The sequence below is a fragment of the Pinus tabuliformis genome, chromosome 1_2 (assembly GCF_031772625.1).
Source record: "Pinus tabuliformis cultivar Carrire ecotype Pingquan chromosome 1_2, CPIR1, whole genome shotgun sequence".
In the NCBI taxonomy this organism is placed as follows: domain Eukaryota; kingdom Viridiplantae; phylum Streptophyta; class Pinopsida; order Pinales; family Pinaceae; genus Pinus; species Pinus tabuliformis.
Genome location: NC_142298.1, coordinates 304,841,676 through 304,863,297, shown reverse-complemented (window position 1 = coordinate 304,863,297; position 21,622 = coordinate 304,841,676). Strand labels below are relative to the sequence as shown.

Here is a 21,622-nt window from a genome sequence, read left to right as displayed (position 1 = left end):
TCGCGAATGGCTGAACTTGAAGTTGTCATGATGATGATGTAAATTAATCTGCAAAATAAAATTGATGGGTCACAATGCAATCTCAACAAAGAAAAGCCTCTCGAGTCTCGAGTCTCAAGTTTCAACAAGGAAAATCTTTGCAGAATATTATGTGAATCTGTGTGCTAATGAAACATCAAGGGTCAAAATGCACATGTCCCTTCACCTCATGAACAATCAATATATATTTCTAGAATCTACACCAGTCAATGTATATTTAATATTTATAGTTTATAGTATACACCATCGGGAGGGTTATTATAAGCATCATTCATCTGTCATGCATTATTCGATATTTTGTTTTATATTTGCAGAATTACTCTGTGAGTCTGCCAGTCTCATAATAAAGTTTAAATAGGAACTGTTTATTCCATTAGCCAGAAATTAGAATTGACTTTTAGAGATGATGTAGTCTCTTTTGAGATTGGGGCCTAAGGTGGATATTCTGGTGCACCTTTCCTGTGTTTGTAAAGGTTGCTTGTATAATCATAGCTTGTATAATGGTATAAATTATAATGCTGATTTAACTTGCACCCACAGCGATGTTAATTTTACCACAAACAGAACTGAGAACCGAGACACAAAGATCACATTCTTCACTGGACTTATGACATAGCTCTAAAAAAGAAAGGGAATTAATCAGAAATCTTGCCCACTACAGAAGAACTTGCCACAGGAAGACAATAAAAATATGTTACTTATCAACTAATCGTTGGATAAAGTTGCAAGATAGTCAAATGTTTAATGAACAAGTAACCTTCCGGCCCAAAAGTCTGAACCCAAGTTCAAAAAGTTACAAACAAGTCTACGTTTAAGACAGTCAAGCAAGTTAACTGTTAATGTGCATTGAATCATTAAGGCTTAAGTATTCTTTATGAGCACCATGAAGTGGATTTCCAATTTTCTCTTTTAGAGTAGCTTTACTCTTAGAATGGTAGTAGGTGTAACAGTAAGTACTAAGATTAGTGAAGCAAGCGAGATGCCGAGATATTTTACTATGGATTGACAGTTAAGAGGACCAATCGTGGAATAATTAAGGAATCTGGACAGTTAAGAGGACCAGTGGTTAGACTGGAAGAATTAAGAAATAGTGAAAACATTTGAAACCTTTTAAGATTTATTTTTTAAATTTTAGGCTTCCAAGAATCAATACACTGTGAGGAGTCAAAGAGGGCCGAGGCATTAATAACTAATAAGCTATAAAACGGTTGAGACTTGATAGCCAAAGGGCAAGTAAAGTAAAAAGTTAAAACGTTTGTAAATAGTAAATACAGTGTACACTAACCCTGTCGGCTGTCCAGACTCCAGACTGTGCAGTGTGAGCCTTGAGGCTGCGGGTTCCAACTTCCAAATTGACGCTTTCGCTCGACTCTAGACTGTTCAACAAACCTTGAAACTGCTCCACTGCTCCAGGCTCATGTTTTACACGGTGGCGACTGGGTCGAATGGTAAACTTTAAAGTTTAAAGTCACGGGTTAAAACTAAGCCCTTAGGTTTTTTGTCATTTGACTTGTTTTAACTTTTAACTTTTGCCAGCACATTATTTCCTTAGGTGAAGAGCCCGTTCCTGGCGCCAAGATTACGTCTTGTTTCTGGCTAGAAGGAATCCAAAACGAGATGCATTTATGGAAAATCGTGATCCGTACCATGATTTCTGGATCCGGAAATTGTGGTACGAATCCGGAATTTCCAATACGTTCCAAAAAAATCGAGAAACGTCATGGACCCGGCTCTCCAAAAAAAAATGTGTTTCCAAAATTTCTGAAACAAGACTGATACGGATCCTGTCTGTTCCCATGGCGGATTGTACGGGTTTCCGGATATGAAACAGGGATCTGCATTTCCGAGGGTTAGGGCCGGTGTTTCCGGCAACTTAGTTTAATACTGGATAACAGTTAGTATATGATTACCCGTTTAAATGGTCTTCATACAATTAAGATAAATTGTGTACTAATCTTTCAAACTGGTTTTTTGATAATGAAGTGGATAATATTCTTTCTTTTTTCCCGAGGCCTGGAGGTGCTACGATGTGCAGAAAGGTTTTCCTTGAATTTTGTGATACCATGGTGGTCAAATCACTTGAAACTTGGACACAATTTCAGTTTTCGAAATGGGTACTAGTTCCCAAAAAATACAGGGAAACCAGGAAATGACATATAAGATATATGATATCAAAATAGATTTGCTTACAAAACTAAAACAATTTATAAAGAATCGATACCTACTAGTTGTCTGACACAACCATACAAATGCAATGAATTCAGAACATAGAACATGAGTGTACCCATTCAAAAAGTGATCACATCAAATATCAAAACACTAGTTCTTAGTAGATCAGGGCCTTGCCACCTACAATAGATACAATAAAGAAAGATCGATACCATTACAATATAATCCATAATTCTTATGGCTACTAGCCTCAGATTTGAGACCTAGTTGGCATGTGAGAACCTCAGAATGACGCTTCACTCTAGGCTGCTGAATACCCAAACAAATTAAGTTTGATTTAAGCTTCTTCTATTCTAGGGTCTTCAAGATCAACTCACTGATCCTTTATGAATATTCTTTGTTCTCCAAGAGAGGATGTTAATATCAAAATGAATGGAGGAAAGATCTTCAGCATTCTTGGAATCCAATCCCTTATATTTGTTGAGTGGATAAAGCTGTAGGTACTGTAGTTCGTCAAAAGAGTTCTTCATGTTGATATCCAACAGGCATCAGGTTGGTTATCAACTGGGATACCTGTCTCAACTGTCTATCCATCTCTTTGTGACTCCTTACCATATTACAAACAATAACTTCTGGAACATTAACATGTCCGATGTTAATTATGTTTACCTTGGGTGGTATGGAGGAATCATTATAATCCTCCCCATGCAGGTTCAATCTCTGTAAGTGAGATGATGAACTTTGACACGTCTGATACCATTGTTGGCTCTCTCATTTCTGCGGTTGTCACTGATGGCCTTGGTGCTGGTCAACTACTGCAATTTCTTTGCATTGCTGCTTGCCTTTATGACAGCAAGAACAGGTACTTTAAAATACAGGAAACTATGCTGATGGTTAGGATAAGGACTTCTGCTTTGGGATTCATTAAAAAAGGATGGGCTGAGAGCCATTCCATTGGCGTTTCTTGTAACATTGGAATTTGATCACTTGGTGTTTTCTCTAGTAACTTGTTTTCCCTAGCAAAAATGTTGTTTTAGGCTCGTTTTCTCTGGGCAAAGCAGTACAAAATTCTTGTCTTTCCTTTTTAATGGAACACCAGAGACGATATGTAACACCAGAGACAATTTGTTGGCTCTCTCATTTCTGCGGTTGTCACTGATGGCCTTGGTGCTGGTCAACTAGTGCAATTTCTTTGCATTGCTGCTTGCCTTTATGACAGCAAGAACAGGTACATTAAAATACAGGAAACTATGCTGATGGATAGGATAAGGACTTCTGCTTTGGGATTCATTAAAGAAGGATGGGCTGAGAGCCATTCCATTGGCGTTTCTTGTAACATTGGAATTTGATCACTTGGTGTTTTCTCTAGTAACTTGTTTTCCCTAGCAAAAATGTCCTTTTAGACTCGTTTTCACTGGGCAAAGCAGTACAAAATTCTTTTCTTTCCTTTTTAACATAACACCAGAGACAATATGTAATTTGCTTCTACATTTTTGCATATGCAATGAATGTTTTTATGTGCCTAGTTTTGCTCATCTGTATCTAACTAAATGACAGAGAGATCTGTAACGAAGATGGATCCAGTAGGAAATCAATGGGAAATTTTGTAGCAAAAATTCATTTTCCAAACAAGGAGTCAAGGAAAAAATGGGAATTACCTGAAGTTTTAATGGTGTTGTTTAGTATGTCTTTTTTGTATGTCAATCAATGTTGGAATATTCACCAACACTGAGAGGGTAGGTGGGGGGGGGTGGTGAATTGGTATTGGGCAGTTTTTAACATTTTAATCATGTTAATTAAACAGTAAAGATTAACAACACCATTCAACGATGCATAGCATCATAGACAGTACACAAGAGATTTTTAGGTGGAAACCCTTCTGGGAGAAAAACCACTGAACACTTTTTAATGTTTAAAGATATATCAACAAGAAGCTCCAACTTCCAAGATTCTCCAGTAACCATTGGAAGGAAGCTCCAACCCCCTGGTTTTATCAGCTCCAGTTGAAAGGATGCTCCAACACCCTAGTTTTACCAGATCCAATTGGAAGGATGCTCCAACACTCTGTTTGCATCAATGTGGTGCCTTAACACCACCTTGCTACCTTGAAGCGTTCTCAGGCTCCAACCTGAAAGAGAGACTTCAATGTCCGCCTCGCACCACCCTGACACTCTAAAGATATTATAACTAAGATAGATCATGCTCTTTAGCCACTGCACTACACTTTCGCTACTTTGATCACAGTTCAACCACTGCAACCAACTCACTGTCATACAACTATCATATGTCCTGCGACCACTGTCATACAACCTGCAACCACTGTCATATGACTTGCAAAACACTGCCTCTGCTGTCATTACTGTCACCGAAAGCTGTCTATGCTCAGCTCAACAAGTTCATCAATCCTGTCAATCAGATCCCCTTCTTGGAACCTGTTTTGTCAAAGTATATATAAACCTCTATAACCTGCTCATAGACCCTTAAAAGATTCTAACCATAAAATGTCTATCATTAGGACCTCCAGACCCTGATTGCCATGCTTTTTTCAGATCTCAATTTCGACAACCAATCACTTCAGAAACCATATGAAATTAAATGCTCCGCACTTTGCTCCTTTCCAGGTGCCCGTCAATAAGCTGCCGGATTCTGCAAATTGTTCAACAAAATGAAAATAATAACAAATAAAAGTAAAACCTATCAAGTTCGAACCTTTGACCTTGGCTAACGTATTAAAGTCCAGAACCAACTAAGCTGTGCAATTGTTGCTTGATATATAGTGTCACTGAATTGTACACAGCCTCTGCTACATACGCTGCATTATACACAGGACTTTGACTTTGTGTTGCATAACCAATTCAATAAATGTATATTAAAGGCAGAGGCACTTTTCACAGGTTCACTCTTTGCAGCATACCAAAAGGTCAAACCACTGTTCCATGATGCCTGCAGCAAACTCAAACACAGTAAAAACCAGACAATTCAAATTGCACTTGAATCAAATTGTTATTGATCCATCAAACAAGTTTGGAACTCAAACCTTTCGAATGGATTACATTACAGTGTTGAAAATATCGGTATCGGCAAAATATCGGCGAGGGTCCAGAAAATATCTTATCGGCAATATCGGCGAAAATATCGGCAAATATCGGCAAGCATAAAAAATGCATAATATTCATTTTTTTTTTCAGATTTTTAAACATATAAAGCAATAACAATATGAAATAAACACGTTGGCACATAAATATGAAGAAAGCACTGATATATATGATGTCAAATAGAAATGATACATCAAAGGCGATACCAAATCCTGCTGATCCCTGATAATTGTCCATTCAAGGACTCAAATGTGGAGAACCAATACAAAATAACATCACATATATAAAAGTATCTCATCATCATGAGTTATATGTAGCATAACAAATAAAACTAGCATCTATTTATCTGAAATCACTGCCCTCTCCCCCTTTTACGGGAAAACATAATAGGCTGTTTGCCAGGTCTGCCCCTAGTAGTAGAAGGCCCTGACCCTGCCTCTGCACCTAATGTCAAATAATGAGTGCTAGGTATGGAGCTGAGCTCTCCTATATCTATAGTAAATGGTGTTGATACTGATGCTCCCACAATGTCCTCCTCGTCCTCGTCCTCCTCCTGCTCCTCCGAGTGTTTCTGCTCCTCCGAGTCCTCCTCCTCTTGCTGCCCCTGTTCTAATGGATCATCTGGCTCTAACCATAAAGTTGACTCCTCCAAGATGGGCTCTTCAGATTCCACTCTCCACTGAGACAATACATCAATATTGTCTAAGGAAATGACATCTGGATCCATTGGTGCTTTTATTTGCCTCACTCGAAGTCGGATGTTGTAATGCACATACACTAAATCATTGAGGCGTGCGAACTCCAACCTGTAAAAGTGTCAAAAAAACTAATGAGTCTTGACTCTTGACACTTGAAAGTCATAAATTAAAAATTAAAAATTACAATAAGTGTAATTGCTCAACTGAAGGCTGGATCTCAAAGTTATACCTGTTGCGCTTTTTTGTGTGTATTTTCTCAAATAGACTCCAATTGCGCTCACACCCTGAAGAGCTACATGTTTGACTCAAGATTCTTACGACCAATTTTTGCAAATTTGGTGCCCTTGCACCATGGCTTTGCCACCAAATATCTACAACAAAATAAAGAAATAAAAAATTCAAAAACTTAAAACATAATTAAACTTTCAAATAAAAGTTACATAATTGAATTAAAAAAAAATAGAATTATAAGTAAGGAAATTCTAAATTGAAAATTCTAATTTTGAATGAGTGATGACTTGTCACTTACGTGGCATGAAGAGGGTCCTTTCCCTAATAGCATCATCAAAGCCAAATAGGCCAACACAATCCCGATAACACTGTATCTCGTGATTGATTTTGCTACGAAGCTCAGAATCAGGTACCATCTTATGAATACAGGAATGGAGCCCTTCCATCACCTCGCCATCAAAATCAAAGCCGCATTTGTAAGAAAATGCGGAGTTGAGGAAGAGTGCTGCTGCATGAATGGGTCGATGAAGCATCCCTGTCCACCGACTATCAATCACATCCCATAACATTATATGCCTATCAAGGCCAACATAACCCTTATCTACATAATAAAAACGAATGGCCTCCTTGGCCCTATCCATGGCCTCATACAAATAAGCCATTGCAGGCTTCTCCCCATCTACCAATCTGAGAACCTTTACTATAGGTTCACTAATTGAGCATGCTTCTTCTACTCCACGCCAAAACGTCTCAGAGTACACCATTTTTGCAATGGCTTTTCCATCCTGTCTCCTGCTGTATCTACAATTACGCCAATCATCAGACAAAAACATTTGCTTCAACTTGAACTGACATCGAAGCAAACACTGAAGAGTAATAAAGTTTATGGCAAAACGTGTGATCGCAGGACGCCGCAACTCCTTGTTTCTAGTGAACTTCCTCATGAGGCTAAGAACAAAAGCATGGCTATAAATAAACTTGGGGACGCTCCTAGCCATATCAACCGCCTCCTTGATGAAGGAGAGTTTCCCCATATCCTCAAGCAACAAATCGAGACAATGTGCTGCATATGGAGTCCAGAACAATGTGCGATGCCTCTCCATAAGCATCGTGTCGATAAACACATAATTAGCTGCATTGCCTGTTATGACTTGCACCACATTCTGCACACCAATATTTCGAATGAACCCATCTAACAACTCACATATCGTTGCTGCATCTTTGATATGTTTTGATGCATCCACCGATTTAATAAACATGGTATCTTTAGGACAATGTACCAAGAAATTTAGAAGGGTCCCACCCTTCCTATCTGTCCAACCATCAGACATCACTGTGCATCCAGTAACTTCCCATGTTTTTTTCAACTCCACCAATCTAGAGTTGATGTCCTGCTTTTCTGCTTAAAGAATTGGCCCCCACAACTCCTCATATGTAGCACTTTTGTACCTTGGGCCCACAACAACAATAACATCACACATTGGCTGCCAAAATGGATTGGTTTTGGTGATGCTGAGAGGTAAGTCGCTCCAGAAAAGACACCTCCCGATGACTCTATCTGCTTCTTGCTTCTTTTTTTAACAAGCGATTTTATGCCAGGTTGTGATCCATGTCCTGTTCGTGGAACAAAAAATGATGACCTCGCACTAGCAGTAGCAGGTGATAATGTTCCAATTGTGGAGCCCCTCCCACTACCCTCTACATCAAAATCAGGAGAAGATATCCTGAAAGATCTACCTTGTTTCTTTCTGTCTCTTCTTTCTTTTTGTCTTTTTCATCAATTGCCTCAAGAGCTTTTTGTATAAGCTCCGGACTAGAAACTGTACAAAATACCAACATCATGTCCAGTGAGTCTAGGCAGATGGTATTTCAGTCGTGTAACCCCTCCTGTCATCTTGGTCCCACACAATTTGCATGTAAGATATGCCCGATTTGTCCCACCATCAGGGTCCCCATACTCCTAAAATGGGTCCAAGGCTTTTGGCATATTTGAATTTTGTAGTGAGCTAACTGAAACCTAGGGCACCAAAAAAAATTGGAATTAATAAGTAATAACCACATCATTTTACAAAATAATTTTTTTGCTACATTATTTGCAATGTGAATTCAAAGAAAAACCATAAATGACAATAAGAGGGTGTATTTGAAAGTTAAAAAAGAAATGGAGTTTGCTCTCCAAATATGGAGAAAAGTAAGACCCTTGCATTTTTTCATGGGCATGAAAATCATAGGAAATGGAAAAAGAAAACAAGCAAAATGATTGTAGGCAAATAGGCAAGCAAGAATAATCCTAAAACTATCAAAAAATTCATTAACATAGGGGTTTATTTGAATATACCTGTTAATGGAAGAAATGAAATTGTCTCACTATTCTTCAAGCTTAGATCAACAAAATCTTCGTTGTTGTTGGCGATAATAGCTATTCAACACTCAAACCCTCCTTGGCAGCAAGCACATAGCTCTCCCCTTCCTTCTCCAGCAATCAGAAATGAAAATGATTGAAAAAAAACAAAATTTCACTTTTATAGCCGCGACGGCATTTTTCTCTGTCTCCCGGCGATATTTTAGCTCGTTGCGTGATATTTCCCCGAGGTATCGCCGATATTTTGGAAATATCGCGATATTTTCGGGGAGACAAAATATCGCGATATTTCCTCGGCGATATCTCGTCTCCCCGAAAATATCGCGATATTTCGGCGATATTATATACACTGTTACATTGTATGCAAGTTCATGGATCAAACTGAGTAGATCAACATCACAATGATTCATTTGGTCCAACAGTCCTCCTTGTAGATACAGGCCAGTCAATGTGGCGGACATTCAATGGGTAACATTCATGAGTCCCACAGTTAATTCATCATTCAGCTGGGACAAAACTTCAAACCAAACAGTGAACCAAATAATCTGTAACCGAGAGGACCGCAGATAATTTGAAACCAGAGTACACACCAAATTGTGTCATCGAAGCCATGCAGTGCATGCAGTCCTCAGTCTTATATGCTTGATCATTTCATATATAACAAAATCACCAACCTACACAGCTGCAGACTATTATTGAACTGGGTTCATGAAACAAGTTTGATACAGGGGCTGAGCTCGATTATATAAGCATAGTATTCAATCTGCCTCTGCTATCTTTGCAAACTGTTAAACTTACACTCCATTTATAACCGGACCGTAACCTTCTGCAAGCCAAACTTTTAAAACTTTACAAATAATGAATTCTGCTCTCAAGCCAATGGATCTGAACGAGGAAAATAATTCAGCTCCAAATTGTGCTTGTCAACCAGAAGACTTGTGCTGCTTTCTGTTCATGTATCCACAGATATCAAAGTAAAATTTCCAATCATGACGAGCTCTTCGCACCAGAGATACTTGCTCAGACCAGAAAGGCCAGATCACAATTGAACTACAGACAGATTGCCTGGACCAGAACAATAGAAAACACAACGAACAAATGCCCAAATGTCTCATGTGAAACCTGTACCAGGACAAAATAATGCTGCGTTTGTTGCTCCTGCGATTCTAGATCACGACCTCAGAATTTCAGAGTAAAATGTGTGATTTCTTTCCCTTCCAACTGCTGGATGGATGCCTCAATATATAGATGTCAAGGGCTGCTTAGTTGGGGCCGACCAGTCCCTAGAATACCCTTGAAAGAGAGCTGACCTGAACATTTAGCAAGAATTAAACTCAAAAATTCAATTTTAATATGTGGCTGACATAAATTCACCTTTTTGAAGCCATTCCAAAAAAAGTTTATTCTTTGGAGGCCAATTTGGTCAACTGCCAAGAGCTGTGTGATTAATCGAATGATCAACATATTTTTATTCAATCTTTATGCCAAAATTTGACCAAGACATCATTCAGATTTGGGTACCATGACCACATTTTTGGGGCTCCAATCTTTGAGAGGGCATACCTTCTCAACCATGAAGAATCACGTGGTGTGCCACCTACCGTTAGTAAAGGCATGGCGAGTACTATCAGATGATGTTGTCGCATGAAAATTTATAGTTTTACCCATTCATTTATCTCATCAAATGCTAGGGCATCTTGATCACACCGTAGGGACTTCTAAACTTTTGGGCTTCCTTCTCTTGCGGGGCTTCTTGTCCATTGGAACTTCCAATTAGTGCAATCCGTTGACATATATTAAAAGCATTCATGACAAGACATTCCTTCTTTCCTTCGCTGTTTCCACCGAGGATGTAATCTTTATGCTAATCACCAATGGCTGCCTTGACATCAATGACAACACCATTCAGCGAATCACTTCTGTAACTGGTGGAAGGTCCCATATGTCTGAACACAGTGTATCCTGTTGAACATCTGGCATGCTTGGAAAGTATGGTTGTGTGTCAAGGTTGGAAAACCTGTTGATTTTGGCTTTTAGGAAGTTGTCTTTTGCACAGTTCCTTTTTTGGGAATCGGGATGAGTATGGAGCTAGCTAGAGGATTGTAATTGCTGAGGACATTGGTTGATTTGGTCCTTCATGATAGGTATCAGTGATCACAGTTTATTCTTGACAGACTATTTAGAACCAATGTTCCACCAAGACTCCGGGATGGTGAGACACGGGTGTGGGGAGACGCACAAGGGGAATGTGTGGGAGTACCCTCAAATTTTAGCTTAATGTAGGGGGTACGGGGGACGTCAAGGTATATAATTTTTTTTTCTTTTTTAATATATATATATATATATATATATATTATTATTTTTTTTTTTCAAATTCATATTCAATAATGAAAGCATAAATACAATGATACATACATAATTGAATTAAATAATGAAATACATTAATCCATACTCATTATCCTTACTAATACATACATGATTCATCCATAGACCACGTGATTCAATAATGAAATATTCTGATCTATATGCATCATTCATTATTCACCATTTTAGAATCTACATTGATTTAAAAATTAAATTTATCATTCATCATTCTAGATTCTAAATTTATTTAAAATTAAAATTCATCATTCATCATTCTAGATTCTAAATTGATTTAAAATTAAAATTCATCATTCATCATTCTAGAATCTAATTAGCACTAAGCAAAATAGACTACAATAGACACTGAAATCTTAATGCTGGAATAGTAAATTGATATAACTAAAACTCAAGAACAGTGGAGTGATGAGTCTAAAAGTCACTCTAAAGTACATAGAGGGCTTGATGCTCTTGATTAAGTACTAATTCCATACCCTTGTACATGAAAAAATGCAATGGAAACATTGCAATCCATCGAATCCTGAATTCCTGAAAAACTGTTAAGTCTGCTGGATTTTGAGTGAGATCTAAAATTCTACTTTCTCCATATGAAATCCAATGAGGTCGAAACCACTCTCAAACATCCAGAGTCATTTCATGGTAATATTAAACATTTAAGTAAAATGATGAAAATGGAAGATAAAGGAGAATGTCACTTTTACTTTAAGAATTTAACATTACCATGAATTGCATAGCATTAGTAGGGCAATATGGTCAAATACTAGTTTCCCCTATACAAGAAAATTTGAGGAGGGATGCATTTTGGGGAGTCGCATCCCCCACACTGGGAAACATCCCCCCTTGCGTCTCCCCAAAAGGGGGATGTGGGGAAACGTTTCCCCAGATGTCCCCCCCGTCCCGGTTGCGTGGGGTGCAAGGGGTGCGCGCACCCAACCCTGGGGGACGTGTCCCTGTGGAACACTGTTTAGAACTACAGATGCTTTAACAAGATTCTGTTGTCAATAGATATGGCAATGGGTGACATGAATGACACTTTTAAGTGCTGGCTGTTTTCTTCAAATATATTTGCTTAGATAAGGGGACCCTTTTTCAGAACTTTGATACTTGACCGGGCCACAAAACCCTGAAAATTATGTTGTAATGGAAGTGAACACCATCCCGACAAATACAACAGCTCTGGAAAAGACAGTGAAAGTTGGTCCAAGGGGTCTGGCAAGAAATTATGCGGTGTACTGAGCATTGGTTGTGATAGAGACACAAGAGAGCTTCAAAGGAGCATATCAGGGATTAGATAGACCAGGAGGTTTAATCATGATGTTTTAAAGCATCTGGGTTTTAGGATGTTAGTATAAATTTCAAGGATGGAAATCATACAGTTGATGATGAGTAAGTGAGAGCAGTATGTAACAAACTTGATAAAAACAACGGATATTGTGGACCTTAGGCATTCAAGTACATGATAGTTTTAGGGGGCAATATTTCCAAGTCAAGATCTATGCTGCAGGTTGAAAAAGTAACATGCAGATATGGCACAGGTAAAGTTAAACCTAATATCCATGGCAGAGGTATACATCAGAGCCTATAGTCCACTAACCCATCCCATGGTTATGTTCTGAACATTTGTTTGGTTATTGATTTTTGGTTACAGGACTCTGGCCAGTAATCTGTACTGGCTAGTGGATTTCTTAGTCTCTGAAGTCAAAGCGTATTTGCTTTAGATTATTCTTAATATAGTTTTCTAATGTTATTACATCGAGATTCTACTCTATTGAAATTACATTTGATTACAGTTCAGGTAGCTTATATGGCTTTAGAAGATTGCATTCTGAGCATGAAGTCTTGCCTTGCCTGATTAAAGAGATTTCTTTCTGCCTCTTGGACTGATATTTTAGACTTACCATAGGTTATAAGGATATTTTTTTTTGATGTGGTTCACGGACTCTGGAGATCGGTGACCGCTACGTCCACGGAAACATTATTCTGGGCAGGTCCACCTGAAGGGATCACTTCATCCCGGCTCATTAACAGAGCCTAACCCGGAGAGCGTCGAGGAGAATTGACCCCATGGCCTCTCAATAACGAGGTGCTTTAACGACGGGAACTTGATCAATATGGAGCTAGCTAGAGGATTGTAATTGCTGAGGACATTGGTTGATTTGGTCCTTCATGATAGTTATCAGTGATCACAGTTTATTCTTGACAGACTATTTAGAACTACAGATGCTTTAACACGATTCTGTTGTCAATAGATATGGCAATGGGTGACATGGATGACACTTTTAAGTGCTGGTTGTTTTCTTCAAATATATTTGCCTAGATAAGGTGACCCTTTTTCATAACTTTGATACTTGACCGGGCCACAAAACCCTGAAAATTATGTTGTAATGGAAGTGAACACCATCCCGACAAATACAACAGCTCTGGAAAAGACAGTGAAAGTTGGTCCAAGGGGTCTGGCAAGAAATTATGCGGTGTACAGAGCATTGGTTGTGATAGAGACACAAGAGAGCTTCAAAGGAGCATATCAGGGATTAGATGGGCCAGGAGGTTTAATCATGATGTTTTAAGGCATCTGGGTTTTAGGAGGTTAGTATAAATTTCAAGGATGGAAATCATAGAGTTGATGATGAGTAAGTGAGAGCAGTGTGTAACAAACTTGATAAAATTAGCGGATATTGTGGACCTTAGGCATTCAAGTACATGATAGTTTTAGGGGGGCAATATTTCCAAGTCAAGATCTATGCTGCAGGTTGAAAAAGTAATATGCAGATATGGCACAGGTAAAGTTAAACCTAATATCCATGGCAGAGGTATACATCAGAGCCTATAGTCCACTAACCCATTCCATGGTTATGTTCTGAACATTTGTTTGGTATTTTTGGTTACAGGACTCTGGCAGTCAATAACCCAGTAATCTTTGCTGGCTTCTTAGTCTCTGAAGTCAAAGCGTATTTGCTTTAGATTATTCTTAATATAGTTTTCTAATGTTATTACATCGAGATTCTACTCTATTGAAATTACATTTGATTACAGTTCAGGTAGCTTATATGGCTTTAGAAGATTGCATTCTGAGCATGAAGTCTTGCCTGCCTGATTAAAGAGATTTCTTTCTGCCTCTTGGACTGATATTTTAGACTTACCATAGGTTATAAGGTTATTTTTTTGATGTGGTTCATGGACTCTAGAGATCGGTGACCACTACATCCACAGAAACATTATTCTGGGCAGATCCACCTGAAGGGATCACTTCCTCGCGGCTTATTAACAGAGCCTAACCCCGAGAGCGTCGAGGAGAATTGACCCCATGGCCTCTCAATAATGAGGTGCTTTAGCGACGGGAACTTGATCAATATGGAGCTAGCTAGAGGATTGTAATTGCTGAGGACATTGGTTGATTTGGTCCTTCATGATAGTTATCAGTGATCAGAGTTTATTCTTGACAGACTATTTAGAATTACAGATGCTTTAACAAGATTCTGTTGTCAATAGATATGGCAATGGGTGACATGGATGACACTTTTAAGTGCTGGTTGTTTTCCTCAAATATATTTGCTTAGATAAGGTGACCCTTTTTCATAACTTTGATACTTGACGGGGCACAAAACCCTGAAAATTATGTTGTAATGGAAGTGAACACCATCCCGACAAATACAACAGCTCTGGAAAAGACAGTGAAAGTTGGTCCAAGGGGTCTGGCAAGAAATTATGCGGTGTACAGAGCATTGGTTGTGATAGAGACACAAGAGAGCTTCAAAGGAGCATATCAGGGATTAGATGGGCCAGGAGGTTTAATCATGATGTTTCAAGGCATCTGGGTTTTAGGAGGTTAGTATAAATTTCAAGGATGTAAATCATACGGTTGATGATGAGTAAGTGAGAGCAGTGTGTAACAAACTTAATAAAAATAACGGATATTGTGGACCTTAGGCATTCAAGTACATGATAATTTTAGGGGCCAATATTTCCAAGTCAAGATCTATGCTGCAGGTTGAAAAAGTAACACACAGATATGGCACAGTAAAAGTTAAACCTAATATCCATGGCAGAGGTATACATCAGAGCCTATAGTCCACTAACCCATTCCATGGTTATGTTCTGAACATTTGTTTGGTTATTGATTTTTGGTTACAGGACTCTGGCAGTCAATAACCCAGTAATCTTTACTGGCTAGTGGATTTCTTAGTCTCTGAAGTCAAAGCGTATTTGCTTTAGATTATTCTTAATATAGTTTTCTAATGTTATTACATCGAGATTCTACTCTATTAAAATTACATTTGATTACAGTTCAGGTAGCTTATATGGCTTTAGAAGATTGCATTCTGAGCATGAAGTCTTGCCTGCCTGATTAAAGAGATTTCTTTCTGCCTCTTGGACTGATATTTTAGACTTACCATAGGTTATAAGGATATTTTTTTTGATGTGGTTCACGGACTCTGGAGATCGGTAACCGCTACGTCCACGGAAACATTATTCTGGGCATATCCACCTGAAGGGATCACTTCCTCCTGGCTCATTAACAGAGCCTAACCCGAAGAGCGTCGAGGAGAATTGACCCCATGGCCTTTCAATAACGAGGGATTTAACGATGGGAACTTGATAAATTGAGCTAACCCTTGGGGCTTACCATAGGTTATAAGTTATCCTTGCATAGTAGGCTGTTATTTTTAAATAAATACTGATAGTGATATGCATCATTATTTGAAATTTGTTTGAAATTGATCTGTTAATGGGGGGGGGGTTGTATCAGTTTATGAGGGCCATCAGATGACAAGTATTTCTATTAAAAAACATGTCTTTACTTTTTTCTGAACTAGGTTTTGATTTTTGATTGGCTTAACTAATGCAAACTTTTCTTCAGCATTCCTGGCCGATATGAATCATTCTGGAAGGAAGTGGACCTTCTGAAGCATAAATTGAAAAACAGGCAGGAGTTAAAAGTAGAGGAGGTTGGAGTAGGAGCTCTATTTGCACTGGAATGCTATGCATGGGGGTGCGTTGGTGAGATTGTGGGGCGAGGCTTCACACTTACAGGATACTATGTTTGAGCGGTGCCCAAAGCATTGCCACTTAAAAGATTCAATTTTGCTTAAGTGTGAAGGATGATCTTTAGTCCTTCATATTTTTTGGCTGAGATTCAGACACGTATCGAAAATACCAATTTCAAGGTCATTCTGTTTGGAGTTATTGATTCAAACAGAGCCATACATTTAATAATATTTCAGAGCAATAAATGTGCTTGAGTTGCCCCTGACGCATGGTAATTCAGTTAAATGTTTTTCGTTTTTTGTCAGCCCTATTCTTGGTTGGGACTGTTGGTTTCACTTCAGACCTGCGTCAAGGATTCATCATCTGGATGTTATTTATTGTCTTTTGATTATTCCAAGATTTAATGGGTCTGACTGAAATAGCTGTTATTTCTTTCTTGCTATGTGAATGCAGTAAACTGTTGTTTTAGAGATAATTTTTTTTTTTCACGGGGACTATGATCCATGTCCAGTTTCATTTTTACCGTATGGCAGGATTATACTGCTCAAGTCCATACAGGATTTGTGGCATGGAATATTGTATTTTCAAGATGTCAATGATATGAGACTGCTGCTTGCTGTACTGGCTCCTTCTCAGAGTCCCACATGGAAAATAGTGGCAAATTTTTGATATGTGATTTGTCAATGCAAGCAACAGACATGGAAAATAGTGGCAAATATTTGATATGTGATTTGTAAATGCAAGCAACGGTTCATAATGTGGTATACTTTGAGATAACATTGTTATATTTGTTATTTACCCTTTTCCATGAAATATGGTACAAAGACCATTAAAATTAGATAAAGATTCACATTCTTGCTGCTCAAGAGTGTATACTTACATAGACATTAGTTGTCAAATGTGTGCGGATCAGGTTCTTTGGCATACAAAAAAGGGGGTTTTATACACCAATTTGATTTGGCTTGACCATAACCTTAAAATTAGATTATTATTATTATTACTATTGATGAAATTCTTGAAAATACCATATTTGAAATCTAGAATTGCTTTATTTGGTAATGCCTATGCATGCGAGTTTCAGAAGCCAACATTGAGGAATATGCCATGTCGTAGGAGCAGATTTTACGCAGTGGGTAACAAGTTTGAATAGTGAGTTTTAGTCATTGAGAAAGGAAAGCAGGGATATTTTTGCATGATTTACTCGAGATATAGTGCCAGCATTTAATTTGGTTAATCTTTTAACTGATGAATAGTCTTGTATTGTTTCAACTCGAGAAATTTAAATCAGTGGAACCGAAAAATTCGAAACATGGGGGTCACAATTAGCTTTGCATTATCTATTGGAAATGTTCCAACTGTTTCTGCTGTAATGCCCAAATAAATCACCATTTAATTAGATCTTCATTCCCATTTCAACGATGCTATACTTTCTTCAATGATCATGAGCCTATTGTATATGGATTACATTCAGTACGCGAGCACATGGACATGGCTGGCGAAGTCATTGAAGAGTTTGAGATGAATGACATTATTCATATGCAAAGGTCTGTATTGGTATTATCGGAACCTTCGAGATTGATTTTGTGTGGGCATCTGCGTTTAGGGAAAAGTGGGTTCGATTAACACATTACATTTTTTTTTTTTGACTAGCTGGCATGTTTTTGTTTTTAAACTCAGAAAGAGTATTTGTATTATATAATTGCATGTCCGGTTTGCAGCAAATATATCAGATAATATAGAGCTAATTCATCAAAATTTTCCAACTGTTTTTTCATTTGCAATAAAAATACATGATTTTCTTGAGGAGAATATATCTGAGGAATAAGAGGATGGCTTTTATAGGTGAATAGGGTGACTGCACCAACAAAACAGAATTTACAACACAATGTTACTTGGAAGTATTTTTAATAGACTTCATCTGCCATTAGGGAATTATAACAGACTTGATTTGACCATTAATCCTTAACTCACCCATAATTAATTTAGACATCTTGTTAATATACTTGTCTGCTTCTTTGTTGAAGTCTTTTAGGGCATGAAAATATGCTCTGGATAATATATCTTCTGTAATTTTCGTATTCTTTTCATGTTGATTTCCATTTATTTCTCCTTTGGGAGGGAGGCTTTGACCATATGATGCAGGATCAGGAGATTCTCTCCCAGAAATGCACTACCTGCTGTTATTTGGCTAACAAGTCTCTGGTAAAATCATATATCTCTGCTTGATTATTTGTCATAAGATCCCATGTGTACCTGAACACTTTGTCCTCCTTTTTGCAGCTTGTATGTTAATCATTGAGAAAATGGAAAATTGGTGGGTAGTCATAGAGTTCAAGAAACCCAATCTTTCAGATGTAGATGGCTTGTATCTACTCTTGGTTGTGGAATTCTTGCATGTGGACTAACATTCGTCTTTTCGAAGCACATCTTTTCTAGATCATTGGGAAGTTGTAAATCATCTTGGGATTTTTTGATTTTGGTTTCTAGAAAAATAGAACACTAGGCATGTTTTGATAGCAAGAAAACAAATTTCCCATTGATAGCATTTCCCATTGATAGCATTTGTTATGGATTGTGGTCATTGGAAGGTTGATGTTGGCTACTAGTTTTGAGATCTGAACAAAATGACATGCTAAAATGATCACTGTCAACATATGCACATCCCGTAGAATCTTTGGTTAGGGTACATAAACACAATAATCTTCAATTTCAAAATCTCTATTGCATCTCCATTTTAGTAAAGCTTTTGTTGTTGAACCATGGTGTATTAATTTGAATTTGAAGTTGAGTGCTAACAAGTCTAATTGTGGTGCATTTTTAAAATTGTTCCCAAGACAAATGTTTCTATATCTTGGAATTGTTTTTAAGATCTAATTTTCCCGAAGACTTGCTATTCTATATTGCTTGAGAGAATTTGTTCATAGTAGCATATAAGCTCCAATTACCATGGTTAAAATATTAGGGGCGATAGCAAGAGAGTAGGGCCTCTTACTTACATAATGGTTGATAGATTATGAGATAAGTATGTTTGTGCATTTAGCCTTATCTCCTAATACTCGAAAAATTTCATTGATTGTTTTCCATGAAGCACTTTTCAAATGCTTTCTTTAAAAAAGTAAAATATACAAGACATTGTTTCTGCTACTCAAATAGCTCTTTTAAATAATATTATCTTTTTATATTTCATTCAAAATGCTAATAACTAATAACAACTATTATTAAAACAAAATCTAAATTATAAGAACATTGATGTCATTTTATACATCTCTAAACGACTAGTAAGTAAGAAAATTTCATTAAAATAGCATAGTGTCATTTTGAAAGGCCTTTGAAATTTCTTCCATTGATAAATTAGTCCACAAAATCTTATGTGAGTTCAAAAACAATTTACACGTTCTTTGTAATAATGCATCTTTTGAGAGAATGATACATAGTATTACATCTTTTGAGAGAATGCTACATAGTGGTTTATTAGCAAGCCTATGGAAGCAGACACAAGTTTCGAACAACTTTCATGAAACAAATATTTTAAAATGCTAGGTAAAGACAATTAATCTTTTTAATTAAGCTATATGCTTGTGGAAGATTTCATCCATCCAAGTCTAAAATTATGGTATTCATATACAATCTCTATCTTTATCCTTAATTTTAAGTGATGCTATTCAAAGTGTTGCTATTGTTATATAAATAGGGTATTAAGTTGGAGAATAGATTAATAATATAGTTAAGCAAATGTGAATAAAAATGTGTAAATAGAGTATTTTAGGTGGAGAATAGATTGATAATATAATTAAGCAGATGTAAATAAAAATAATTTGGAAGTTGAGGCATTTCTCTTGACCCTTCCATACCTCGTCCTTCTATCATTTAAAGGTAAAGCCATATTCCTAATGAAAACCTTCGTGTAACAACCACTGAACTATTTAGTAATGTTTGTTAAAATTAACTTTTAACATATATTGTTTGCAAGTAAAGTTGTTGACCTAGGCATTACATTACTTAGTAAAATTGTTGATCTAGCCAATAACTAAGGGAATATACACCATTAGAAGTATTCAATGCTATTTGCTAAAATTAACCTCTACATTTAGTGTATATAATTAAAGTGGTAGACTTAAGTATGAAATAATTAAATGTGGACTACTTTACTTGATAAGGAAAAATGACATGTTGAGGGGAATCTTTGCATGGGATAAAGAATTTTGTTTAATTGAAACAAGGGGCTTTCATACATCAATTTGCATGTGCATTAAATAGTATACCTCATAGAACGATCATTGCTTCACAAGTTTATCATTTATGAACATAGATAAATAATGGGCCAATCTCATATATATACTTTTGGCTAAAATATTCCAAGATGTAGATAACAACATTATTTTAAGAGCCCATAAGAAAGTTATGGTAGGACAACGATGGTTTCTATAGAACTTTGAAAGACTGGCTTTTTAGACAAACCATAAAAGTTGTCTAATATTTTGTAGTTCTATTTGATCAAAATATACATCAATTTGGTGTTTGGATCTGTTCTGGTCTTATTATTATTATTATAAAATGTAAGTGCATTAAATAGTATACCTCATAAAACTCAATTTCATTTCTTCAATATTTTTTTAATAATAAATATTTAAGAACGATCATTGCTTCACAAGTTTATCATTTATGAATTTAAAGATTATTCATAGATAAATAATGGGCCAATCTCATATATATACTTTTGGCTAAAATATTCCAAGATGTAGATAACAACATTATTTTAAGAGCCCATAAGAAAGTAAAATATGGTAGGACAACGATGGTTTCTATAGAACTTTGAAAGACTAAAAATTATATATCAAAACATGCTTACAATCTTACATGCTTTTTAGACAAACCATAAAAGTTGTCTAATATTTTGTAGTTCTATGAGGGAATTGATCAAAATACAAATGAGATTCCAATAAACCTCAAACAATGTTTCCTTATATTCTTTACAAAATTCCGATGGCAATGACTCTTGTGAGTACAAATGCATTGTTTGTAGAGGTTAAATAGTATAGAAATCTTGGATGTAGAAAGGGGAGAGGTTAGAGAAGGCCGCGTTGTCTTGGTCATGAGACTAATGATGAAGAAAATAACAAAAAAGGCTAATAAGAAGGAAAACAACCTCCGTAACTCTAACATGATCAATTTCTTCATCAATGTTCTCTTTAGATGACCTTTTTTCGTTCGTGATATTTGAAGCTCTTCTTTTTGTTCACCTACAATGTGTCCCAACATTTTCCTAGTGGCTTCATGTACTCTATGGACACTAGGAGATTTCAAACCCTTAACATTAAAGGTAGTATCATGATTCTCTAGCACTTCCTTTCATTAATTTTTACTCTATATAGGTCACATCCTTCGCTGTCTCCAACATTGGTTTTCCCTGCACACATCTCTCAGGACCCTTCCCTTTTTCTTCCTATGGGGTATTTGGAGAGCTTGTAATGCTATAATCTTTTGACTCCTCCCAACCTTTTGTTTGCAGAAACATTTCTTCAATCGTGGCTTTTTTCAAAGAATTTTCCCCCGCGCCACCCCTGCCCTCTCCTCGCCCCTGTCGCTCTTCCTTGGATCTTTGGTCTTCCTTTCTCGTTGGCTTCTTTGATGAGCCTGTTCCTTTAGCTCTTGTGGCTACA

At 37.0% G+C, this 21,622-nt stretch overlaps 1 protein-coding gene across 1 annotated transcript in view; it reads left to right on the top strand.

Annotated features, from left to right (window-relative positions):
- Positions 1-16,583, top strand: part of LOC149205566 (uncharacterized) — a 68,546-nt gene extending 51,963 nt beyond the window's left edge. The window contains exon 3 of the mRNA XM_089395118.1: positions 15,835-16,583. Coding sequence (XP_089251244.1) covers positions 15,835-16,021 — 187 coding nt within the window. The 3' untranslated portion in view covers positions 16,022-16,583. The remainder of the gene's footprint in view (positions 1-15,834) is intronic.
- Positions 16,584-21,622: the final 5,039 nt, after the last annotated feature.